The 21,181-nt window shown below is 44.0% G+C and overlaps 1 protein-coding gene across 2 annotated transcripts in view; it reads right to left on the bottom strand.

The window, feature by feature from the left end:
- The window catches only part of LOC146809766 (CD209 antigen-like protein C), a 133,405-nt gene that overhangs the window by 47,268 nt on the left and 64,956 nt on the right, over positions 1 to 21,181 (bottom strand). For both annotated transcript variants that reach the window (XM_085616615.1, XM_085616616.1), the window contains 3 exons: positions 16,687 to 16,797; positions 15,530 to 15,592; positions 7,169 to 7,320 (listed from right to left, as the gene is read on the bottom strand). In XM_085616615.1, coding sequence (XP_085472741.1) covers positions 7,169 to 7,320; positions 15,530 to 15,592; positions 16,687 to 16,797 — 326 coding nt within the window. The remainder of the gene's footprint in view (positions 1 to 7,168; positions 7,321 to 15,529; positions 15,593 to 16,686; positions 16,798 to 21,181) is intronic.

The raw sequence follows: 21,181 nt of genomic DNA, 5'->3' as shown, positions 1-21,181 counted from the left end.
GGGCTAAGGGCAAGATATGATGGTACATATTGGCTTCTGTACCAGTTGCAGCACATATCAAAACACATGAAATGCGTTTATGTACCTGTGAGTACTGGTCCATTTAAAACACTGCCACTGCCCTTTTCCCTACGACCAGGCTCATCATGTCTCTTGCTGGTCCCGTGCCTTTACATCCAAATGTCCTCTCCACTTGCCTCTCATCTTTACTCAGTCTCTATCCTTCTCTCGCTGGTTCTGCCTCTCTTACTCCCACCTCTCGCTTACTATCTATCTCCACAAGTCTCTTACATTTTGTCACTGGTCCCTACATACATATATATATGATCCAAAGACACATGTGTTAAGAAAAAATGCACCAGATTTTTGAAAGTACACACATTTGTGTAAAAATGCAATTTTTAGATCTATTAATGATTTCAGAACTCAGCAAATATTTGGCATTTTTATCTGAAAAAGCGGCAATCCTAACTTCACCTGTCACCTCACTTTACATTCCTCCCTCCCTCGTCCTTCTATGTTCGTCTCGTCTTCCCCCCAACCAAATGCATGACCAGTTGTCATGAGAGCTAATTCCTGGAGTGTTCCAAGGTTCCCTGCTGTGCATTGCCCTATGGGCAGGGCTAAATTCACACCCATTGTCGCATTACCCTGGTCAGTCCCTTTTATTTTGTAAATGCAGCAATTAGTGTTTGCAGGGCACACAAAGGGAAGCAGCTCCTGTGCTAAACATAAAGCGTCTTTGATGAAGGTCGAGTATTGTATTGCGCTGCCACATGCTTTAGTAGGGCAAGTGCAATACACTAAATAGGACTGGATGAACACCTGGCAGTCCCAGCCCATTTCACTCACCTAATGGAGAGGGCAAAATCACTTTCAGCCAAATGGTCTTTGCGCATTTGATCAACAGTGCAGGGTCTGTCTAGACCCTGTCCTGTTAATCACAGCGTGATGTAAGCCACCCCATGCAGTCTGGGGATGTTCAAATGGACGCTGCTGGAATCTTCAGCAGCAACTCTGCAAAAGGCCACGGAGGGGCTCAGTGACTTACAAGTTTCTCGGGAGCCCCGCCCTAGAGGAGATGCCTAACCTGAGCCTGCCCTGCCGCTGATCAGGGTACCGGTACTCTCTCTGGATAAAGAGAAGTGCCGGTACTGACGGCAAGAAAATTCGGAAGTGCCGGTACTCAGTACCGGTGAGTACGGCCAATTTAAAGCACTGCTTTTAGTTCCAATGGTGTGTCAGAGATGTTCTTATGTCTACTGTAGACAGCCTGCTTGCAGCAGTATATGAAAGAAAAACAATGTTTCCAACCTGACCTGTTACCTGAAATGCTGTTCCATTCATGTCTCAGAGGAATCAAGCCATGACTTGATTTGCTGTAGTCTTGCTTAATTTGTTTCCACCAAAGCCATAACTTAAACGTGATATGAGAAATAGGTTGATTTCTAATCCTGCTATCTGATCTTCTTGTCCTGTCTATGTTTTTATTGCTCTAGACACTTAGGGGCATATTTACAAGGAGGCCATAATAAATTATCGCTGCTTTAGCGGCCGTTTTCGGCCAAAAAGCGGCGATAATTTTATCGCCTAATTAGCAAGGTCACGCTAACGCGTGAAACCTTGCATTAGCGTGGGGATTCCTAACGCCCAGCTTTGCATCTCTAATGAGATGCAAAGTGGGCGTCCCTGACCTGTCATGACAGAAGAAATGCCGCTAAGCGACATTTCTCCTATCATCAAGCCCCATGCTATGAAGCATAGCGGCAGGAAAAGTAGCGATAACCCCTGTTATCGCTACTTTCCTTACGCCTGCTTCAGGACTGACTTAGCCATGATATCCTATGGAAGGTGGATATCATGGCTAAGTTTGTGAGGCCCTATTAACAAGCTAACGTGAGATTATCGCTGTATTTCCAGCGATAATCTCACATTAGGCAGTTAGCGCTAGGATTTTTATCGCCTTTGAGATAAGCGTTGCTAATAGCACGCTATCTCAGCGATAAAAATCCACGCTAGCCGGCGATAATTATCCTAGCGTTAAGTGCGCTTAGTGATAATTATCGCCGGTTGTTGTTGATATGCCCCATAGTGGCAGGAAAAAGCTGATTTAGACGGTGTCCTCTACACTTCGTAGTGTCTTTGTGGTGGAACAATACAATTCCTCCTGAAAAGCAGGGGAGTCTTGACTGGCTGTGTTATTGTAGGGTTCCCAATTGCAGCCTGTGTTTTTTAAAAAAGGCCTCTTTTTTGCTGAACATGGTAATTATGTAATATTGACACAAAGTAAACAGGCAAATCAACTAACATAAACAGGATTTCTATGAACAAAATAATTAAAATATACATGATAAAGACATTCTGCCAATCAATACAACATAAGCTGAAAACGAAATATTGTATGAAAAAGAATAGGATGAAAGTGAAAAAAAGAAATAGCAAAGCAGAAGAAAAAATAGGATCTGATATAAAAAATCATGGATAGGGCTCCCGGGTTTTTGTGTTTTTTTTTTTTTTTACATTTCCGTCTGTATTTATCCATATTTATTTTTTGCTAATTGTATCTGTATTTATCCTGTTAGACCTGGCACCTTGGCGTGAGTTTCCCTTCCACTTTTTGATGGTGTGCCTCGATTGTTTTGCTGGTGTTGTCCGCTCAGGGCACTGCGCCACGGCTAATCCGTGCCGCAGTGCAAGTGCTCCCGAGGTAAAGTGTACCTGTAATTGATGTCCATGATTGGTTTATTGGATTCACTGTCAGTCCCCAGTAAAGTGCACCAGGGGTGCCAGGGCTTGTGGATGCCAATGCTGCTGGTGGGCTTGCAGCGCTGGTTGCGCCACCCACGGAAGCGGCCTTGTAAAGTGTGTCTAGGGTCTGCCACCGCAGACCCTGTGCGCGGTCCGGGACCGTCGCGCTGACTGCGCAAGTGCCCCCACTTGCCAGTCCCTGAACCTTCCCTTACCTACATATTAGCCACCCCTCTGGTAGGCCCACGGGCAGGGTGCATTGTAGGCATAAGGTAGGACATGCCCCGATGTGTGTGGCATGTCTTAGTAGTGAATTACAGCCATTTTCGTTCTTCACTATTGAAGGCTACCTGCTCTCCATAGGCCAGAATGGGCTGCCGGGATCACGCCAACGCTGTGACCCCAGTGGACTCAGAGAGCATGGTAGAAGTGTCAAGTTTAGTATGCCTGAACTCAGAATAATAAAATACTTCTTGTAGTCAAGTTTATTTTAATATCCTGGGTTTGTAAATGCTACTTTTAGAAAGTTAGTATTTACTGACCTGACCATCTCAGTCCGCCTCTGCTGTGTGTGTGTGTTCTGCCTGGCAACAGTAAGGAGCAGGGTGGGGGGGATCCCCCAGAGACAGGTTGGCTGCCAGGTGGTGGGTAGAGAGGTGACACCTGGATGGGTGGGAGGAGTACACCTTGACTCTTGAATAGCCCTGTGCTCTGCCACCACAAAGCCGGCGCCGCCCCCTGTGGGGCGGCTGATGTTTCTGCCCTGCTGCTGAAAGGAAAGAGCAGAGTCACCATAACAAAGTGCTCCAGAACTGGACTGAGCCAGGCCTAGGCCCCCTGGCGCTAAAGAACAAAAGAATCATGGTATAAAAGTAGGAGCCTGGCTCCTAAGAAATCAGAATCCTGTTTACCACAAAGAACCTCTGCCCGACTAGAAGGAGAAGAAGACGCCGGAGGAGCTGGCCTGCTGCTTGCCTTGCTGAGAAAGGAGAGGAAGAGACTTACTGAAAAGACTTTGCTACTTTGTGCTTGAACATTCTCCAAGGGCTTGATCTGAGCTTGCCCCCTGAACTGAACCCCAGGACCAGTGGGTTCTCTGTGCTTCTTGCTCATCCTCCAATTCGAGCCGTGTGTGCATCCCGCTGGAAAAGAGACTGCGCCCCTCATCGCCCCTCCTAGGGCCGTGACACTCAGAAGCTCGCCTGCCTCAAACCCGTGAGAGCCCCGCTCCGTCCCGAGCCGCTCTCTGTCCCCGGGCCAGGCCGCCTGCATCCCTGTCACCGCCTGCTACTGGAGCGCGCTGACCGCGCTATCACCCCTCCCGCCGGAAGCCGTCTGACGACTGTGATCTACGCCGGGTCATCCAGCTGCACTGACCGTGCCCTGCGACCCCGCTTCGCTATCCCCGGACATCTCAGGCCGCGCCGCCCCCGCTGTGGAGACCCTCCTGCACCGCCGTGCTAAAGGGTCGCTGGCCGCGCCTGCCTACTTGCCCACACCTGCTGATTGAGGACCCAAGAACACTTCCCAAGCTGAGAGTCGCACCGACCTGTGCCGACTCTCCACATCACGAAAGAAGTTCCAGTATCGGGCTCGGGGCCCGCAACGCCTTATTTCCCCGTTCGCAGGAGCCGATCTCTGTGAGTACTGGAACCACAAGTAACATTTGCAAGAGACTACAAGGTCTCCATTTAAAGCTACGAACAAAGAACATTTGCCTGCTTTACAACCTGGTGGCCTAGCGAAAACGTTATTGGTCTTGTGATAAGTCTGCTGAGATATATATCCTTATTTTTACATAAAGAAGCGTATTTTTATATATATCAAAGTCTGGTGTCCGTTTCTGGGGGGATTGATGTATTTACTGTGTGTATGATTGTAAGTGCTTAACCAACAACGCCTGAGGAATCGCCTTGGCTGCTCACGCCACGCACCTAGAGGGTGAGCAAGGGTCATTCGCGAGGGGTTATCCTGCGCCCTGACGTGGAGGAGAGGGTTCCTGCTTGACACAAGGGCAACCTTGCGCCAACCAGAGATCCCCGACTCTAACATATCCTTATTTATTTGGGGTTTTATAGAAAAATGAAGCTGAAATTAGTATATTTCCACATTTATTAAACAGGTCAATATACACTCATGCGTGAATGCCAATTAGGTTTCATTTGCTGTAAACACCCGCAGAAGATGAATCAATGTACTTATAAGAACATATCCAAATTTCAATATCAACTGTGTGCATATATACTTTAAAGCCTCTTTACTAAAAGATCTTTCTTTATAGCCCCTAACCTATCATTCCACACAGCTATTGGCCTGGAAGTCTTGGCAGGCAGTATTTAGAATTACTCAAAAAGCAACCCAATTTCCGTTTTTATCCACATTCAAAAATAAATACAGATAAGATATTTATCTGTAAAATTCAGTAAAAACGGAAAACAGGGAACCTTAATCATGGGCCAGCTGTACAAAGGTTTTTGCATGAGCAAAAAGGTTTGCAAACCGGTCTGCGCACGCAAATACCAATAGGGGTATGTACCATGCCAAAATAGCGAGTTGTAATTTATTTTCGACTCGCTATTTTGGAATTGCGATTCGCTATTCGGAAGGGGCGTTCCCTTCTGCGGTTGCAAAACACTCGCATATTACCACCCTCTTCAAGAGGGTGGTAATGGGGTCACAAAAGGGTCCCGTGGGGACCCCTTTGTAAATGCAGGGGAAAATATTTTTAAGGGGCAGACAGTGGTCCCAGGGACCACTGCCTGCACTTAAAAAATTAAACGAAAACATTATATTTTTTGTTAATTTATCGGAAAACGGGCTGCATTTTTTTTTTTAAACTGCTTTATTTAAAAGCATTCCCCGACATGGTGGATTGCTGAGCTCAGCAGGCCACCATGCCTGAGAGGGCCTGACATTCCCAATCTGGTCGCAAATTGCGAGACGCATCTTTAATATTCATAACCCTCTCAATTGGCGACACCATTGGGAATCACTAACAGTGTGTTACACACTGTTGTACATCCAAAATAGCTAATTTGGCCGTCCTATATCTGGCCCCTTAACTAAAATGTTTATTTAATTGATAAAATCAAAAGAATGATCCAATACTTCCTAGGTGATTTACTGAAGTAATGGAACTAAAGAAATCTACTATTTTCTTGTTGTCAATACTGTTCATATAGTCCAAAAGTTCCAGAGAACCCATAAATCATTTAGGGAAGGTGAGGGAGATTTACATTTAAGACTACAATTCACTTTATACCATAAGATTTCATTTCAATCCATATAAATTATGAGTGTATATTTAAATTTGTGGGATTAATTGTATGTCCAAGTGATTACACATGACATCAGTAAATGGTAGGAGAGTTGGCTATTCTTGAGAGAAGATTCCACCACCTGTAGACCACTAACATGAAATATAATCTTTTGGAACACAGACCACAGTTATACGTGAAAGCTTTCTTATTGGGGTGGTTCTTATGGCGCCTGGGAATGGCCAAGTAGACTAACGTATGTATGTAACGTACATTGGAGATATTAGAGGCGTATTAGCCTATTTAAATACAAAGCCCTGACGAAGTTCCATGAGTGTTTGTTTGGAACGAAACGAGTTTGCTGGATTGCACTTACTATAAATGAATTTGGAATAAAGGATCTCTTTATAAAACATATGAGAGTGGATTTGATTTCCTGGTGCATCTCCTTGCTCTCAACAATTTTTGAATCTGACTTACAGTGGCGCTTAAGTGCTGGAGGACTTGTGCACGGGTAATGTATACTACAATTGTTAAATAAATGAGGTGCAGCCTGGTTAGTCCGTCACCTCTCTCTGTTTCTGTAATCTTTTGGAACGACCTTTGAACTGTCATTAGAATCTATGATGTTCAAGATATTGCAGATGAAGTAGATTCTTCATCAAGCTAATTCTGAAACTGGAGTTGCAGTAAATAAGCAGAGAAGAGGTCCCTTCATGGAATGCAGTATCTTTAAATTATATTTGTAGCTATTTCAGCACAGTGTAAATTGACATCACAGTTAACGACGTAAGTTTCATCGTTATGCATATTTGTTTGTTTTTCCTGCATTGCCATTTCATCGCTAAATATTTTGCTGCACTCTGACACGACCAGCCGTGGTCCGCACAGGTAGAGCGGAGGGGCCGGGTGGGGGGGATTTCGACAGATGACCTAGAGGGAAAATTAATTATTTATTTAATTTTTCCTCGTGTTCGTCTGTCGAATCCCCTCTCCCTCATACCGGCCCCAAATTTTCGTACCTGCACAGACCATGGCTAGACATGACAGGTACGGCCCTTGCCTAAAAAACATGATGATGATAATAAACAAGCCTTCACACACTGTGCATTAGCTTTAAAATATATGCCACATTCGGTCTTCAAAATTAAGTGTTTTTTTACCTCTTCATCTCTGTTTTTAATTACTGCAAGCTGAGAATCCATACGTCTGCAGTTAGCTCTGCTGTCTGTCCAGTTGAGTGAGTCAGTGGAAAAGAAATAACAATTTCCAGAGTGGTAGATCCAGTTACTGAGACAGTAAGTGCAGGGTGGTGCTGTCAATGCAGAAAATAATAACATTTTAACGGGCATAGTATGTTAATTGAGCTCTTTACAAAAATCCAAAGCACTAGTCATTTATTTCTGCATAACGCCTATGCAATTTAATATCAACAAATCACTCTTTCATATATCTCAGAAGTATGATATATTTGCTATTGTTTCTGAGCTATCTAATCCTGACAGAGTAACAGTAAACATACCCCTGACTCAATCTTTTTGTGATGTGCTTAATTCTTTATTGACAAAATTATTGCCATTAAAGCTAACATTCCTCCAAGTCCCTTTCCTGGTAACCAACCGGTCACAGGCAGGAACTTCCACTCTTTGACTGAATTACCTATTATCAGCAAGGAACTCTTCTTTAACCTGCTGACTAAAATAAAATATGGCACTCACTCTGATAGTTGCCCCTCAAGTCCTGAAGGATGCATTTCCCACACTCTCTGACCCTGCTCTGTCTTTATTTAATGACTCACTAATACATGGCCTTGTTCCTACAGCCTTTAAAGAAGCAATTGTATCATTCGGCTTTAACAGGGCCGCCCCCCCTTTTTAACACATGCAGCAGTGGGTCTCAGGTGACTATCCCATCCTTCCTTTGGTTATTTTGCCCTCATTTTGTTGTACCCTACGCCCACAGTTTGATTAAGTGTCGCACCACGGCTAATATGGCTAAGGGGTAGCATATCACAATGCCTGACATGATACTGCCGCAGTCATTGCAAGGACAATCCTCTAGGGACTATTACCAGTAACTCATCCGTTAGCTTACCTGTTAATAAGATGGATTGTATGCTGAACTGCATAACTTTGTTGTTGCCATGCAGGGTACTGATGCACTGATTATGTTGTATGAAAATGTTAATAAAAACATTTTTTTTTAAAAAGAAGCAATTGTAGTCCCACTTCTTAAGAAAACCGGTGCAGACCTATTTGTTCTGACAAATTATTGTCACATCTAACTGCTTCCTTTTTTACTGGAAGCCCATGTTGCCAACTGCCTCTGTTCTTGTTGAGCAATTTTATTTTCTTGATCCACACCAAGCTGGCTTCCACCCTTCTTAATCTACTGAGGCAGTAATTCTGACCATGCTGGATGAAATAGGGGAAGAGGCTGACAAAGGCACCACACAGGCACAAGTGCTTTGCGATCTATCCTTGGCCCTTTGACATGGTTGACAATGAACTTTCTGGTGTATCTTGTCAAGGCTTCAGGTGTTCAGGGTGTACAGCACTTGAATGTTTTGCGTCTTTTTTGGATGAACGCCTCCAATTGGTCTGACTATCCCAATACAGATCACCTACAATCAAACTGACCTGTGGTGTGCCTCAGGGATCATCCCTGTCACCTCACCTGTTTAAGCTGTCTATTCTTCCGCTGGTATAGTCTTTAAAGGAAAATGAACATGTGCACCTTTAACTATGCTGATGATATACAACCTATTTTTGCAATCAGCAACACTCCGGACTCAACTTTGAATAAAAAAAAATAACGTTGTTCATCAACAACTGGATAAACAGCAATCATTCAAAATTAAATCCAGACAAGACAGAACTTGTTCTGGTTGGAGGCTCTTAAAACTCATGGAACTCCAACTTTTGGCCTGCTGAGCTGGGAACCCCCTCACCACCCTCCCGCCGCAGCTCTCTACCTCAGCGAAGAGCATGGGAGTCCTTATTGATAATAATCTTTCAATAAAGCCTCAGTTCGGGTCCATAGTTTGTTCTACTTCTTCCAGCTTCAGAAGATTAGAAAAATTGGAAGATTCCTTACCTGTGAAGCTCTTGTTGAGGTTGTTCTCTCACTAGTCATTTCTCATATCGACTATGCAAACTCCCTTTACTTTGGTCTTCTGAAATACCTAACAACGAGACTACAGCTGGGACAAAACCAGGCAGCCAGACTCATCTACCAACAGCAAAAAAGGTCCCAGATCACTCCCCTGATGAGGAAACTGTGGCATCTTAAGATGTCACTTCTGTTGCTAGGCACTGAAGAATGTTATCATCTGGATGAGTTTTATGATGTAATGACTAGAGGACAGTTGCTGCCTAGCTTTCATCCCTACAAGACCTGTTTGTGTATGGGATCTTTCTATGGAATAAACCTATCAACTACCGCCTTCCTGTTTAGTGTCCTTCTTACATTTGGCGACTGAGGATGGGATACACCTGGAAGCATTGATTTCTACACCATAAAGGATTATTTCTACTAATGGAAAGATCTCAACATTTCTTCTTCATCAAAGCTGAGAAACTGCTGGTGAAACCTCTACTTCACGTCTCTGTATCTACCTGGTCTTATCGTGGATTATAATTAGCGTGTTATCTGTTACACAGCTGCCTCCCTGGATTGTTCTGCCTATACCCCTTTCTGGATTGATATTTTTTTTTATTTGAAGTACACAGCTTTGCGTGTTTGGACTTTGCCTTTAGCACAGACGTTTTTTGTTGAGTGAAAGGAAACAGCGTTGTCACTCAGAATTGGCGTTTGTGCCTGGGAAAGGTACTGCCCACTGGTGAATGAAACTTTCTTTGTTCTCGACGTGGCGCGGCACTTTTGGGACAGCGAGCGTGTTGTGCCCCCACCGCCGACTTCCTCTAATCTGTGCAAGTGTCTGTTAGCGTGTTGTGCCCCCACCGCTGACTTCCTCTAAACTGTGCATGTGCTGGTTTATGTCAGGGAGATTTCACTGCGTCAGCGTGGGCTCAGGAAAATAGGGCGGAAAAGTTTTTATTTGAAAAAGGTACTGCACGCACTCACCTCGTGGACGAGTGTTCAAGTCCAGCGGTGTTCAGTGCCTCACGAGTTCTGTTCCTTCCCTGGAACACACAGCCTTCAACACTCCGTCAGCCCGACAGCCTGCGTCTTCACACAGAACTCTCCTACGGCAAGCACGAATAGACGTACCGACGTCTCTACACGTGACGCATGGTTGCTTAGCAACGATAGACAACACTCTTCTCCGCTTTAAACGCGCCGGCGAAAATGAGGAAAATGCAAACCTGAAACGGAACATGAGCGTCTCCAGCACCCAGCGCTTAGATTAAGGAGACAAAACCGTGTTTTTATTATTTTGTTTCCTCATTCCAGTTATTTACTCATTTCAACAGGTCGAGGTAAATTTAAAGTGTATCATAACAGTGATACACACACTTTCTTCAAACTTTGACTCTACAACAGTGATACACACACTTCTGTGTGTCATAAATGTATAAAAAATTGAGTTTTTATTTTTTTCTCTCGTTTTCTTTACTTTCCTAAGGATAATTGTTTTAATTATCTAATTGTATTTAAAAAAAAAAAAAAAAGTATTAGTTTTTTAATTAAAAACAAAAAAATCTTTAAAGGTAGTATTTGAGGGATGGGGAAAACAATGCAGAACGTCACTGCACCCCCGTTTTTTTGTCAACACCAGGTGATCCCCCTATTAAATGGCAGAAATGGCGAAAGGTTTTTGAAAGGTATGCAAGAGTGTGCGGTTCATCCCTAAGTGCAGAGAGGAAAACCGCACTACTCTTACATTGTTTGGGATCCGAAGGACAGGAAGTCTTTGATCACCTTCCTGAACTTCATGATCGCAACCTAAACGAATACGAAATTTGCATTACTAAGCTTGACAAACATTACTTGCCCAAAGTCAGTACCATTCTAGAGAGATACCATTTTGGGAGGAGGAATCAATTAGAAGACGAGAGTATAGAGAATTATGTTACATCTCTTAAGAAATTGGCTTCGTCATGTAAATTTGAGGGAACTCTTGATGAGAGAATAAGGGATCAGTTCATGCTGGGTTGCAGCATTGAACGCATTAGGGAAGAATTGTGGCAAAAAGATGAGCCAACTTTGGAAGACGTAATTGTAATTGCAAAAAGAATAGAACACTCACTAAAATGTGTTGATGTTATAAAGAAAAATGGTGAAAGCAAAGAGAAAAATTCCATTCACGCTGTTGCCACTAAACCTAGAGCGGCAACAGTTAACAAGGGAAATGAGAAGATTGACAATTCAAAGGAAATAGAAAGAAATTTGATTTCTCAAGTGTGAAGTGTTTCTGTTGTGGAAAAACAGGACACTTTGCAAATGACAGACAATGCCCAGGGCGGAAGGTCACGTGCAGTAAATGCAAAAAGAAGGGTCATTTCTCTGTCATGTGCAAAGGAAGAAACTACAGAGGCAAAATAAGTGAAGTTTACTATGATGTGGATAATACTTATGAATGTCAAGATGAGGTAGACTGTGGCCAAATACAGGTTCAAGCCGTGCAGAGTGGGGAAGGGAAAAAATGCCCGATAGATGAAATTTTAGTGGAAGGAAGACCCACTAAAGTTCTTTTTGACTCGGGTGCAAAGATTAGCATTATCTCAAAAGATTTATTTACCAAAGAAGTTTGTGGAAAGGTAAAAGTTTTTCGTCCTGACATAAAACCGTTTGCATACGGAGGGGAACCCATTAAATTGTTTGGCTATTTCTGGGGTTTAATTGACTATAAAAACAGATTAACAAGCGCTAAAATTTATATTTCACAAAAAGGAGACAACATTTTGAGCTGGTTCCACCAGAGGGATCTAGGCGTTATGTTGGACCCAAATTCTTCATCCCCCATTATACTTAAAAAAGATTACAATTACAATTTCATCTCAGTTAGTCAGAACTCTGTAGATAAAGGATTTTGTGAGAGTTTGAAAACAAAATTCCCAAATGTGTTCTCAGATAAGTTAAGGTGCCTCAAAGGGTATCTTCATCACATTCGTATGGTTGAGAATGCGAAACCTATTTGTTGCAAAGTTAGGATTGTACCAATTGCAGTAAGAGAAATGGTCAAAATAGAACTGGAACGCTTAAAGTCTGAGGGGGTGATTGAAGATGTAGAGCCACACAATGGGTTGCTCCGGTGGTCGCCGCAAAGAAGGGGGATGAATCTCTCCGTTTGTGTGTGGACCTTCGCGAATTGAACATGAGTGTTGTTGTTGACCGTTATCCGCTGCCTAAGATTAACAACATGTTAATGCTGTTAAAGGGGGCAAAGGTTTTCAGCACCATTGATCTAAGGTCGGCTTATCATCAAATTAGATTAGATGAGGTTTCGAAAGATTTAACGGCATTTGTCACTCCATTTGGCACATTTCATTTTTCAAGACTCCCTTTTGGCCTTGTATCAGCAGCCTCAGTCTTCCAAAGAGCGCTGAAAAAGGTTTTGAAAGGCCTTATGGGCGTTAGGGTTTACCAAGATGATATATTGATCTTTGGAGGTGATACTAAGGAGCATGATGATAGACTGTATATGGTTTTGAACAGATTGCAAGAGTTCAATCTGACAGTAAAGATTGAGAAATGTAAATTTAGAAGAAACTCTATTGAGTATTTAGGACACACTATATCTGAGGGTGGTGTCTTACCAAAAGAAAGTTTAATTACTGCTATACAGAATCTAGCCTCCCCAAAGATTTAAGAAAGTCCGTTAGGAAAACCCTAGTCAAGGTTGGGGATTGTGTTCTTATAAAGAATCCGTCAAAGAAATCCAATTCAGGGTTCTTGAAGCCCATCAAAGTAATCAAAATTTTCAACAACGCTATAAAGACTGCGGATCATCGTATTTGGAATTTAAACAGGGTGGTGGTGGTTAGGAAAGACTTTGTAGCTGGGCAATGTGATTCAAGTTCTCCTGAAGCTAAACCTAGCCCTGTTGCTATTCGCAAGTCATCAAGAATCTCTTCTCCACCTAAGTTTTTGAGAGATTTTGTTAAATAGGTCATGTCAATTTTTATTATTCCATGATTATTGTTTAGCTGTAGACTCATTTGTTTCTGTTATAAAGGATGGGGATGTGTGGCATCTTAAGATGTCACTTCTGTTGCTAGGCACTGAAGAATGTTATCATCTGGATGAGTCTTATGATGTAATGACTAGAGGACAGTTGCTGCCTAGCTTTCATCCCTACAAGACCTGTTTGTGTGGATGGGATCTTTCTATGGAATAAACCTATCAACTACAGCCTTCCTGTTTGGTGTCCTTCTTACAGAAACTCCACTGGTTACAAGTGAAACAGCGCACCGCATTTCAGATTGGGTGTATTATCTTCAAATCCTTGTATGGCACCTGCCCTGAATTTATCTCTTCACGCATCCACAGGTATAACCCCGTTTGTAACCTGAGGTCCTCACACCTCGACCTCTTGGTCTTTTCTCCCATTAGAAAGAAGAGGCTAGGCAGAGCCACATTTTCTGTCTGGCCCCTCGTTTCTGGAACTCAATTCCACTTAACATCAGATCATCATCGTGCTATCTAAGATTCAGACGACTCTTGAAAACATGGCTGTTCTCTCGGGCATATGAATGAATTGATGAGTTGCAAGATGTTTCCTGTATCCAGTGCCATGAACCCATCTGGTGTATATGCGCTCTATGAATAGTTTTAGCATAACATAATATGACATTTAGCTGAGAATTGAATCATTGTCTGTGATCCTATGACCATATTGCACATATATCAAAGGACCTTTAAAGGCTGGCGATCAAAGAACAAACACAGTTGCTAAGTACTAAAGTTGCTGCATGGTGGCACTCCAGGCTACCTCTCTATAGGTCTTCCAGCTCTACCCTCTGAGAAATCAAGCATGGTCTGTATTTGTCAACCCACTGCTCCTCTGCAAGCGGGACACCCTCATTTATACTTAACCGCAAGTGAGGTCTGCCATATCCTATTTTAAGCTCCTGCTGAGGTAAGGTTTTCACGTGTGCTCACAAGGATTTTCCGTAATATTTCCAGAAAATTACATTCCTATTGAAGAATGGAGATTACTTGAGGTTTTCACATACAAACATTGATGCGTTGTGTTGTCGGGTAATCACCACAACACGAGCTGTGTGCATGCAAATTTCTTTGTGGTTGACGCACAGATGCAGGAAACATAACCTTGCTTCCTCACTTCAGAGCCAGCTTGTTTGTGTGTGTGTGGGGAGGCACAGGGTCGTCAATCTGTTGAAATGCCAACACACTACCAATGACAACCCTGATAAAAATATATTGGCCTTCCACCCCTGCTGCGCACTGCGAGATGAGCCAATCTTAGATCATTTTACAGTGTACCACAGAGTACCGGACGTATGGTAGTGACTGGTGGATATATTGCACCATCTGATTAGCTGTCGTCATTTAACAGGCATGCAGGGGTAAAGTTACAAACAATGCATCAGTAAGAACAGCAGTTAATGGACAGCAAACATTTGGACAAAATAAAGAACAGGTGGCCACCCTAGCAATGAAATGTAATTCTGATGCTGCTCCCTTACTGAAGAGCGATGTCTTCATGAGGAGCAGGAGCACCTGATACAGGTTGTGGAAGAACATGCACTTCGGTGCTTAGTTTGTTAAAAAACAAAAAAAAAAAGTGTCATACCACCACAACTACAGACTCTCACACTCCTACAAGTGTGACAATATTATTCCTTACCATCAAAGCTATAAGAATGGCTTGGTCAAGAGGCATTAGTTATTTTAATGTATATTTAGTTAATAACAATCCGTTGCTGCGCTCTTCTCTAACACAGACAGCACCACCTTGTGGTAGATTGTCATAAGTACCATGTTGAAAGATTAAGTGCCAGAGCTGGAAACCACTGGCTTAAATTAAGGTCCGATGCAAATGCTAAAGAAAGTGAAATGAAAAGAGATGCAGTTATTCTTCTATGAACCGCAGCAACGAGCTGCTTTATAATCGCAGGAGTATTGGACTCAAAGCGCCCAAAACATTAAGTAATACAATAAAATGAAAGAAGATGCTTGACAACCACACCGGAACTGAATGTACTATTGAAAATGAGGATGTGCATTTGTGCAAGGGAAAAATTCTGTCATCCAGAGTAAGGGGATCCAATGGCTAAAAGGGGTCTACCTGTTATATGCTGTTTTGAGTGGAACCAAATTGTGAATCACACTTTAACAGGCCAGTGAATGAAGGCTTTAGACCAAAAGCTCCATATGTATGTATATTATATATGTTTTTTTAACACCAATAGTGTGGTGAGACAACTAAATCTGTTTCAAAGATCATACCTAAAAACCTTATCTCAATAAATAACAGCGTGGTTATCATGAGCAGTATGGTTAGGATTAAGCCATAAACAATGCACTTCAATTTGTCTTATTCCTATTAGTAGGAGTATAAGTGGTAGTGGTGCTTGTAGTACGCAATCAATTACCGTTGTTCACACAGATATCCGCCTTCAACTTTTGTAGTCCTGAATTTTCGATCCCTTGTTTACCTGTAGGGAAAAAATGTGGATGTAAATTGACAAGTATATGGTGATAGTGAACATTGGTTTCTTAAATGACCTTAACCGAAGTTCCTTCTATTATGGTTTGGTCTTCATTTGGACTATCAAGTGACACTTTATTATGCAGGAGTGATGCTGGTGCAGAGAGACAAAGGAATGTGTATTTGCCCACATTAGGAAGCTCTTGTATTCAGTTTTCCCCAGTTCTGGTCCAGGTCAAATGTTCCACCCGATGAGGATGGCCACAATGATGAGATTAAAAGGTAGGCCAGCTCATTCTACTCTTGGACCATTGACTGAGAAAAGACTAAGTCAACATAAGTTGTGACATACATACACACTGAAGGCCACATTTATGAAAAGTGTTGCATTGCTGCTGTAAAACAGCGATGTAATTCTTTTCAGTGCGCTATCCTTGCAACACCATGTATGCGCCGTATTTACACTGCGGCATTCCAGATCGCAAGGAATGACAGATGCGTCAGGAATCCTGCTGTATCTGTTGGCGCAAAACTCACGCATTGCTGGAGATGTGCCATAAGCATGATGCAACTCTAGCAATGCATGGGGGAGGCCTATACACCTTGCACTGTGTCACCCTTACGCCTGCTATGAAGCAACATGGCGTCCTAGAAGTGGCAGAGTGGAATCTGATAGATTTCACTGCACCACTGCTATGAGGCTTTCTTGCAGGGGATGGCCCACCCTGCATACATTATACCTGCCGCACGTATACTGTGGCACAGTGGTTTACAAAGTGAGGCATCTGCCTAGAGGCGTCACTTTGTAAATATGGCGCAACATGGTACATTTTTTACGCCGTCGCTGCATCACGAAAAGTGATGCAATGGCAGCGCAAAAATGTCACAAGGGGCTCATAAATAAGCCCCTGAATGTCTATTATACTTCATGTAACATCAGTTGGCCATTGTTGCCACTATGTATAGAAATGAGTATAGCTTTTCTGACATGAGGCTAGAACCTGTGAGATTTTCTTAGGAATCCTGACACTAGAACTAATGGCAATGAAGATTTCAGCATTTTTGTATTTTTTCAGGTATGCGCATATGAAAGGCACTTACATTGTGTAAAGAAGATGGCGACTACAAGTATGATAACGAAAATGATGAGCAGGGTCACAGTGATGGCCATTATCCTCCAGATTCGAAGCTTTTTCTCAAGCTCCTTCCCTTCTGTAAAAAATGAGAATTGGCAGATATCAATCTCCGACCATCTTTGCAACAGCCATCAGCTCATTCCTTGGCACCCTTCATCCATAGAATTACTCAGACCCAGCTACTCCCTCTCACTTTCCATTTCTAGAGGTACATTAGTGCGATTCTGTAGCCTTCAGAGTTTGGTGCACATTATGAGCAACTGGCAATGAAGTCGGTAATTCTGCCCCAGCAGATACCACTGACTGAAATGATGTCTCTGGAGTTTGGGATTACCCCATTAATCATCATGGTGATGTGTATTTTAACTCCTGTTACCAGGCACACCATTCATTGCAAGTAACATGGAATGATAGCATCAATCGCAAGATTTACCACCGAACTCTGCCTTCAGTATGAAGCAGCATTTGCCTCATCCTTACAGGTGAACCTTTGCCACAGGGGTCTCGGTTACAGTGCCCAGTCACTTTCATTGCACTAAGTGCTTCATATTCCCAATGGGCAGCCCAGCACCCCATTCCTTCTGCAGAAAGGGCGTTAGGCGTGGATAGGAGAGGCTAGTTGCAATCTCTTCGGGTGGCATCGCAGTCCATGTGACTTGAACAATCAGAATGATGATCTTTTAGAAGCAGGTATGCCTTAAGGTTTTTGCACCTGGCTTTATATGTCTTTTATTAGCTATTGTTCCATATCATGCAGAAGCCTCCAGTTTTCAATAGAGATTCAGGCGTCTCCTTGGATCAATGGGCAGGTGATACCTCTTCCTCTACCCATATTCTTTCACTCAAACCATGCAACTGCTGTCTGGTAAGGGTCAATGCTGGGAGCAGCATCTTAACTGGTATTTTCAAAGCACTGTAAAGCCTCAAAGGCCGGCCTTCTCTTAGACCCTATTTCCAAAGGTTGTCATTAATTCCAACCCTATACTATGTGATGCACTATCTCAGATAAATCCAGGGGCCCTTCCTATCCTTGAGCAACACCAAAGTCATCAGCTTTCTGTATCTTCCCAGCCAAGAGGAGCAGAAGGTGCCAGAGAGGTGCCCAGATCTGAACAAGTCCTGGTTTATTCCATTTTTCAAACCCAGAAACATAGCTATGGGGAGCTTTTTGCAAGAAGAATGCGACTATTCATGTTAGCTATAATATCTGCATGCTAAAATTCAATTGCATGCAAAGTGGCATGTGGTCTTGCGCCCTGCAGTTAACCTGCTGCTCTGCTGAATTAGAAATGAACACATTTCATCCACTTTTAAACACTAAAGAGTTTTTTCTCCGCATGTTAACTTGTGCATGTTGTAAAACGTTGTTGTAAAGCATCCATAATTACAGATCTTTAACCACTTAATGATTTTTAGATTTGCCAAATCGATTAGCTTAGAGTACCTAGTTTTTGTTTTGAAACCCATAATTCTATAGTATACAAGTTTGGTTGTATATGGCCTCGTTCTCTAGCACATATGTAGAGCAGTCACTCTACCAGTCCTCTTGTCCGACATCCGTCTGGTGTTCCTTGGCCTAAGGTTCCTGAACCCTAAATTGGACGCCAGAAAACAACCTACATGAAGCCACCGATCATCTTGTTGTGAAACAGACCAGGGCTAGGTTCCTCCTTGTTTGCCAAACACTTTATTACAAGGAGGCTGCTGTGCGGATCACAGAAGCAAAACTGGATGCACGGCTTTGGCAAAAGTTGTCATTCAACTGTGCAGTCAGGTAGTATGAACAATGACGCCCTAAAGCACGCATGCCTGAACAATACAGTCTTAACAACGACTGCGTCTTAACCACACATGCCTTCATGAATGCCTTTACAACAAATTTCGTTGTAAAGGCATGATTGGTTAAGCTATATGCATGGCAAAGATCACACCCCAGCCCCCCCTGCCCTGAGCCCTAAAGCTCGGCCCCCAGCCATGCAAACTACCCACCCCAGCCCTAAAAACTACCCGCCCCCCCCACCCTGAGCCCTAAAACCCACCTCCAGCCCTAAAAACTACCTCGACCCCAGCTCCTGACCTGAGCCCAAAAAACCAGCCCTCAGCCCTAAAAACTACCCCAAGCCCCCAACCCCCCGCCCCTGCCCTACTTACTAAGTCACGTCCTGGACCTTCCTGTCCCGATCCTTGCTGTTCCCCACCCTTCCCATCCCCTCTGCATCTAGAGTGCTGACTGCCTTAGCCATGCATATGCGTGGTTAAGGCAAGCATTGTTCGGCTTGCATTGAAATGGCACGTGTGGTTAAGCCCACGTTTTAAATGATGTTTCCCGTGTAGTCATAGACAAGAGCAGCTGTTGTTGGAAGAGGTGCATTCAGAGTGGCATGACAAGCCTTGTTTTTAATGTTTGGTCTTTGGGACATGAAGACTGTTTGTTAGAAATGGGGATCTCCAGTTGGCAGCGGCTGGCGCCAATGTCCAAATAGGGATCCTTCTTTCTAAGCGAGTGTAAGAGGCTACACCCTTTGATAACCCCTGCTCAACCCTGTGGTAACGTAGCACTATCAGACAGGCCTATCCCAGAGGCAGTGTGTGAAGCATTTATGACCATACACAATAACTCAGTGAAGACCCTACAATGTGACACCACAAAAGTAGCTATAGAAAAATAAGTATCTTTATATAGGCTTAACACGAGGCTTACAGATTCACTTCAAAGCATTAGAGGCACTCAAAAAGCAGTGATGCACAATGTACCTGAGATTTAAAGGGGGCATGGCACGCAGCCTCACAAGGAAGCCGCAGGGATGACAGGCGGACTCGCAGCAGCCACAGCTCCTTGCTGTAGCGGTCCGCGGCGTGCACTCACGATAATCCTGGGACAGGGCTTACAGGCTGGCACCCAGCGGCCCCCGCAGGTGATAGCAAGATCCTCGAAGTGGTGACTATTGCAGGCACTCAGCGGCACAGCTCCTCAGCTGCAGCGGCCCACAATAGCGATAGCGATGATTCTCGCAGGACGACAAATGCGGGCACTCAGCAGCACAGCTCCTCAGCTGCAGAGGCCCACAATAGCGATAGCGATGATTCTCGTAGGACGGCGAATGCGGGCACTCAGCGGCACAGCTCCTCAGCTGCTGCGGGCCACAATAGCGATAGCGATGATTCTCGTAGGAAGGCAAATACGAGCACGCAGCGGTGCAGCACCTCAGCTGCAGCGGCCCACAATAGCAATAGTGATGATTCCCGTAGGCTAGCAAATGCGGGCACTCAGCGGCACAGCTCCTTAGCTGCAGCGGCCCACAATAGCGATCACGGTGCCTTTGGTAACACAGGTAAATACCGGCTCTCAGCGACAACAGCTCCTCAGCTGTGGGGCCCACATTAGCGATCACAATGACTTTGGTAACACGGGCAAATGCGGGCTCTCAGCGGCAACAGCTCCTCCGCTGCGGCGGCCCACAATAGCTATCACGATGACTTTGGTAACACAGGCAAATGCGGGCTCTCAGTGGCAACAGCTCCTCAGCTGCGGTGGCCCACAATAGCGATGCGATGACTTTCAGCCCATGTTCCCCGCAGTAGAACCAGAGGCTCTCGAATTCTCAACAGAGGCCTCACCTGCGAGTAGAATCCCTCTCAAATAGGAATCCGGACGGTTCATGAGTGAAATCTAATATGCCTGAGACTTCAGCAGGAGGCAAGCTCAAATCAGACCCTTGAGTAGTTGCTTCAGCAAGATGGATACAAGTTTCAAAGTCCTTTTTTCTCTCGTTACATGGACAGAAGTTCATCTTGACATCCAGAAGTAACACATCCTGTAGGGGTTTTAGCACCGATCTTTATACCCAAAAAGTCTTTGTTCTCAAAAAGTCACAAATCATTCAACGCAGCCAGAACCAGTTTGGTGACGTCCTGGAGCACTTTGTTTACAAGGCTACATCCTGCCTTTTCAGGGAGAGGGGGTCTGCCATCAGACGCACAGTGGGAGGTGGAGCCATCATTCACCTTGCCAGGCACAGCCCTGCTCAGATCAAAGGGTCACCCCTCCCCATACTCCAACTGCAGATCTCTCTATTTAATCCAGGTCGGTCTCGGCCTGCCCTGACCCTCCAAAACCAGACAGCCAATACACATAACAGCAGAGCACAGAGGAAGGCTTAGGCAAGAAAATACCTACTTCCCAAAAGTTGTAGTTTTAAATACAGAATATAAAAATAATCGTCACTAAAAGATGCGCTTTAATATTTGGAGCTCAGGCATACTAAATTCAACTTTCCTATCATGTTCCTTGGGTCAATTAGGATTATACCAATTCATACAGTCAATTTACAATAGGGAGCATTCGCGCTGTGGCACTGAATGGCAGTGGCACAGCGCCCAGAGCATCTAACACCAGCAAACGCAGAGGAGACAAATGCGAAAAATGGAAGGCAGACCAACGCCAATAGTGCCGGGTCTAA

Source organism: Triturus cristatus, chromosome 7 (assembly GCF_964204655.1).
Source record: "Triturus cristatus chromosome 7, aTriCri1.1, whole genome shotgun sequence".
Taxonomy (NCBI): domain Eukaryota; kingdom Metazoa; phylum Chordata; class Amphibia; order Caudata; family Salamandridae; genus Triturus; species Triturus cristatus.
The sequence above is the reverse complement of the archived record's forward strand: the minus strand, read 5'-3'. Positions and strand labels throughout refer to the sequence as shown.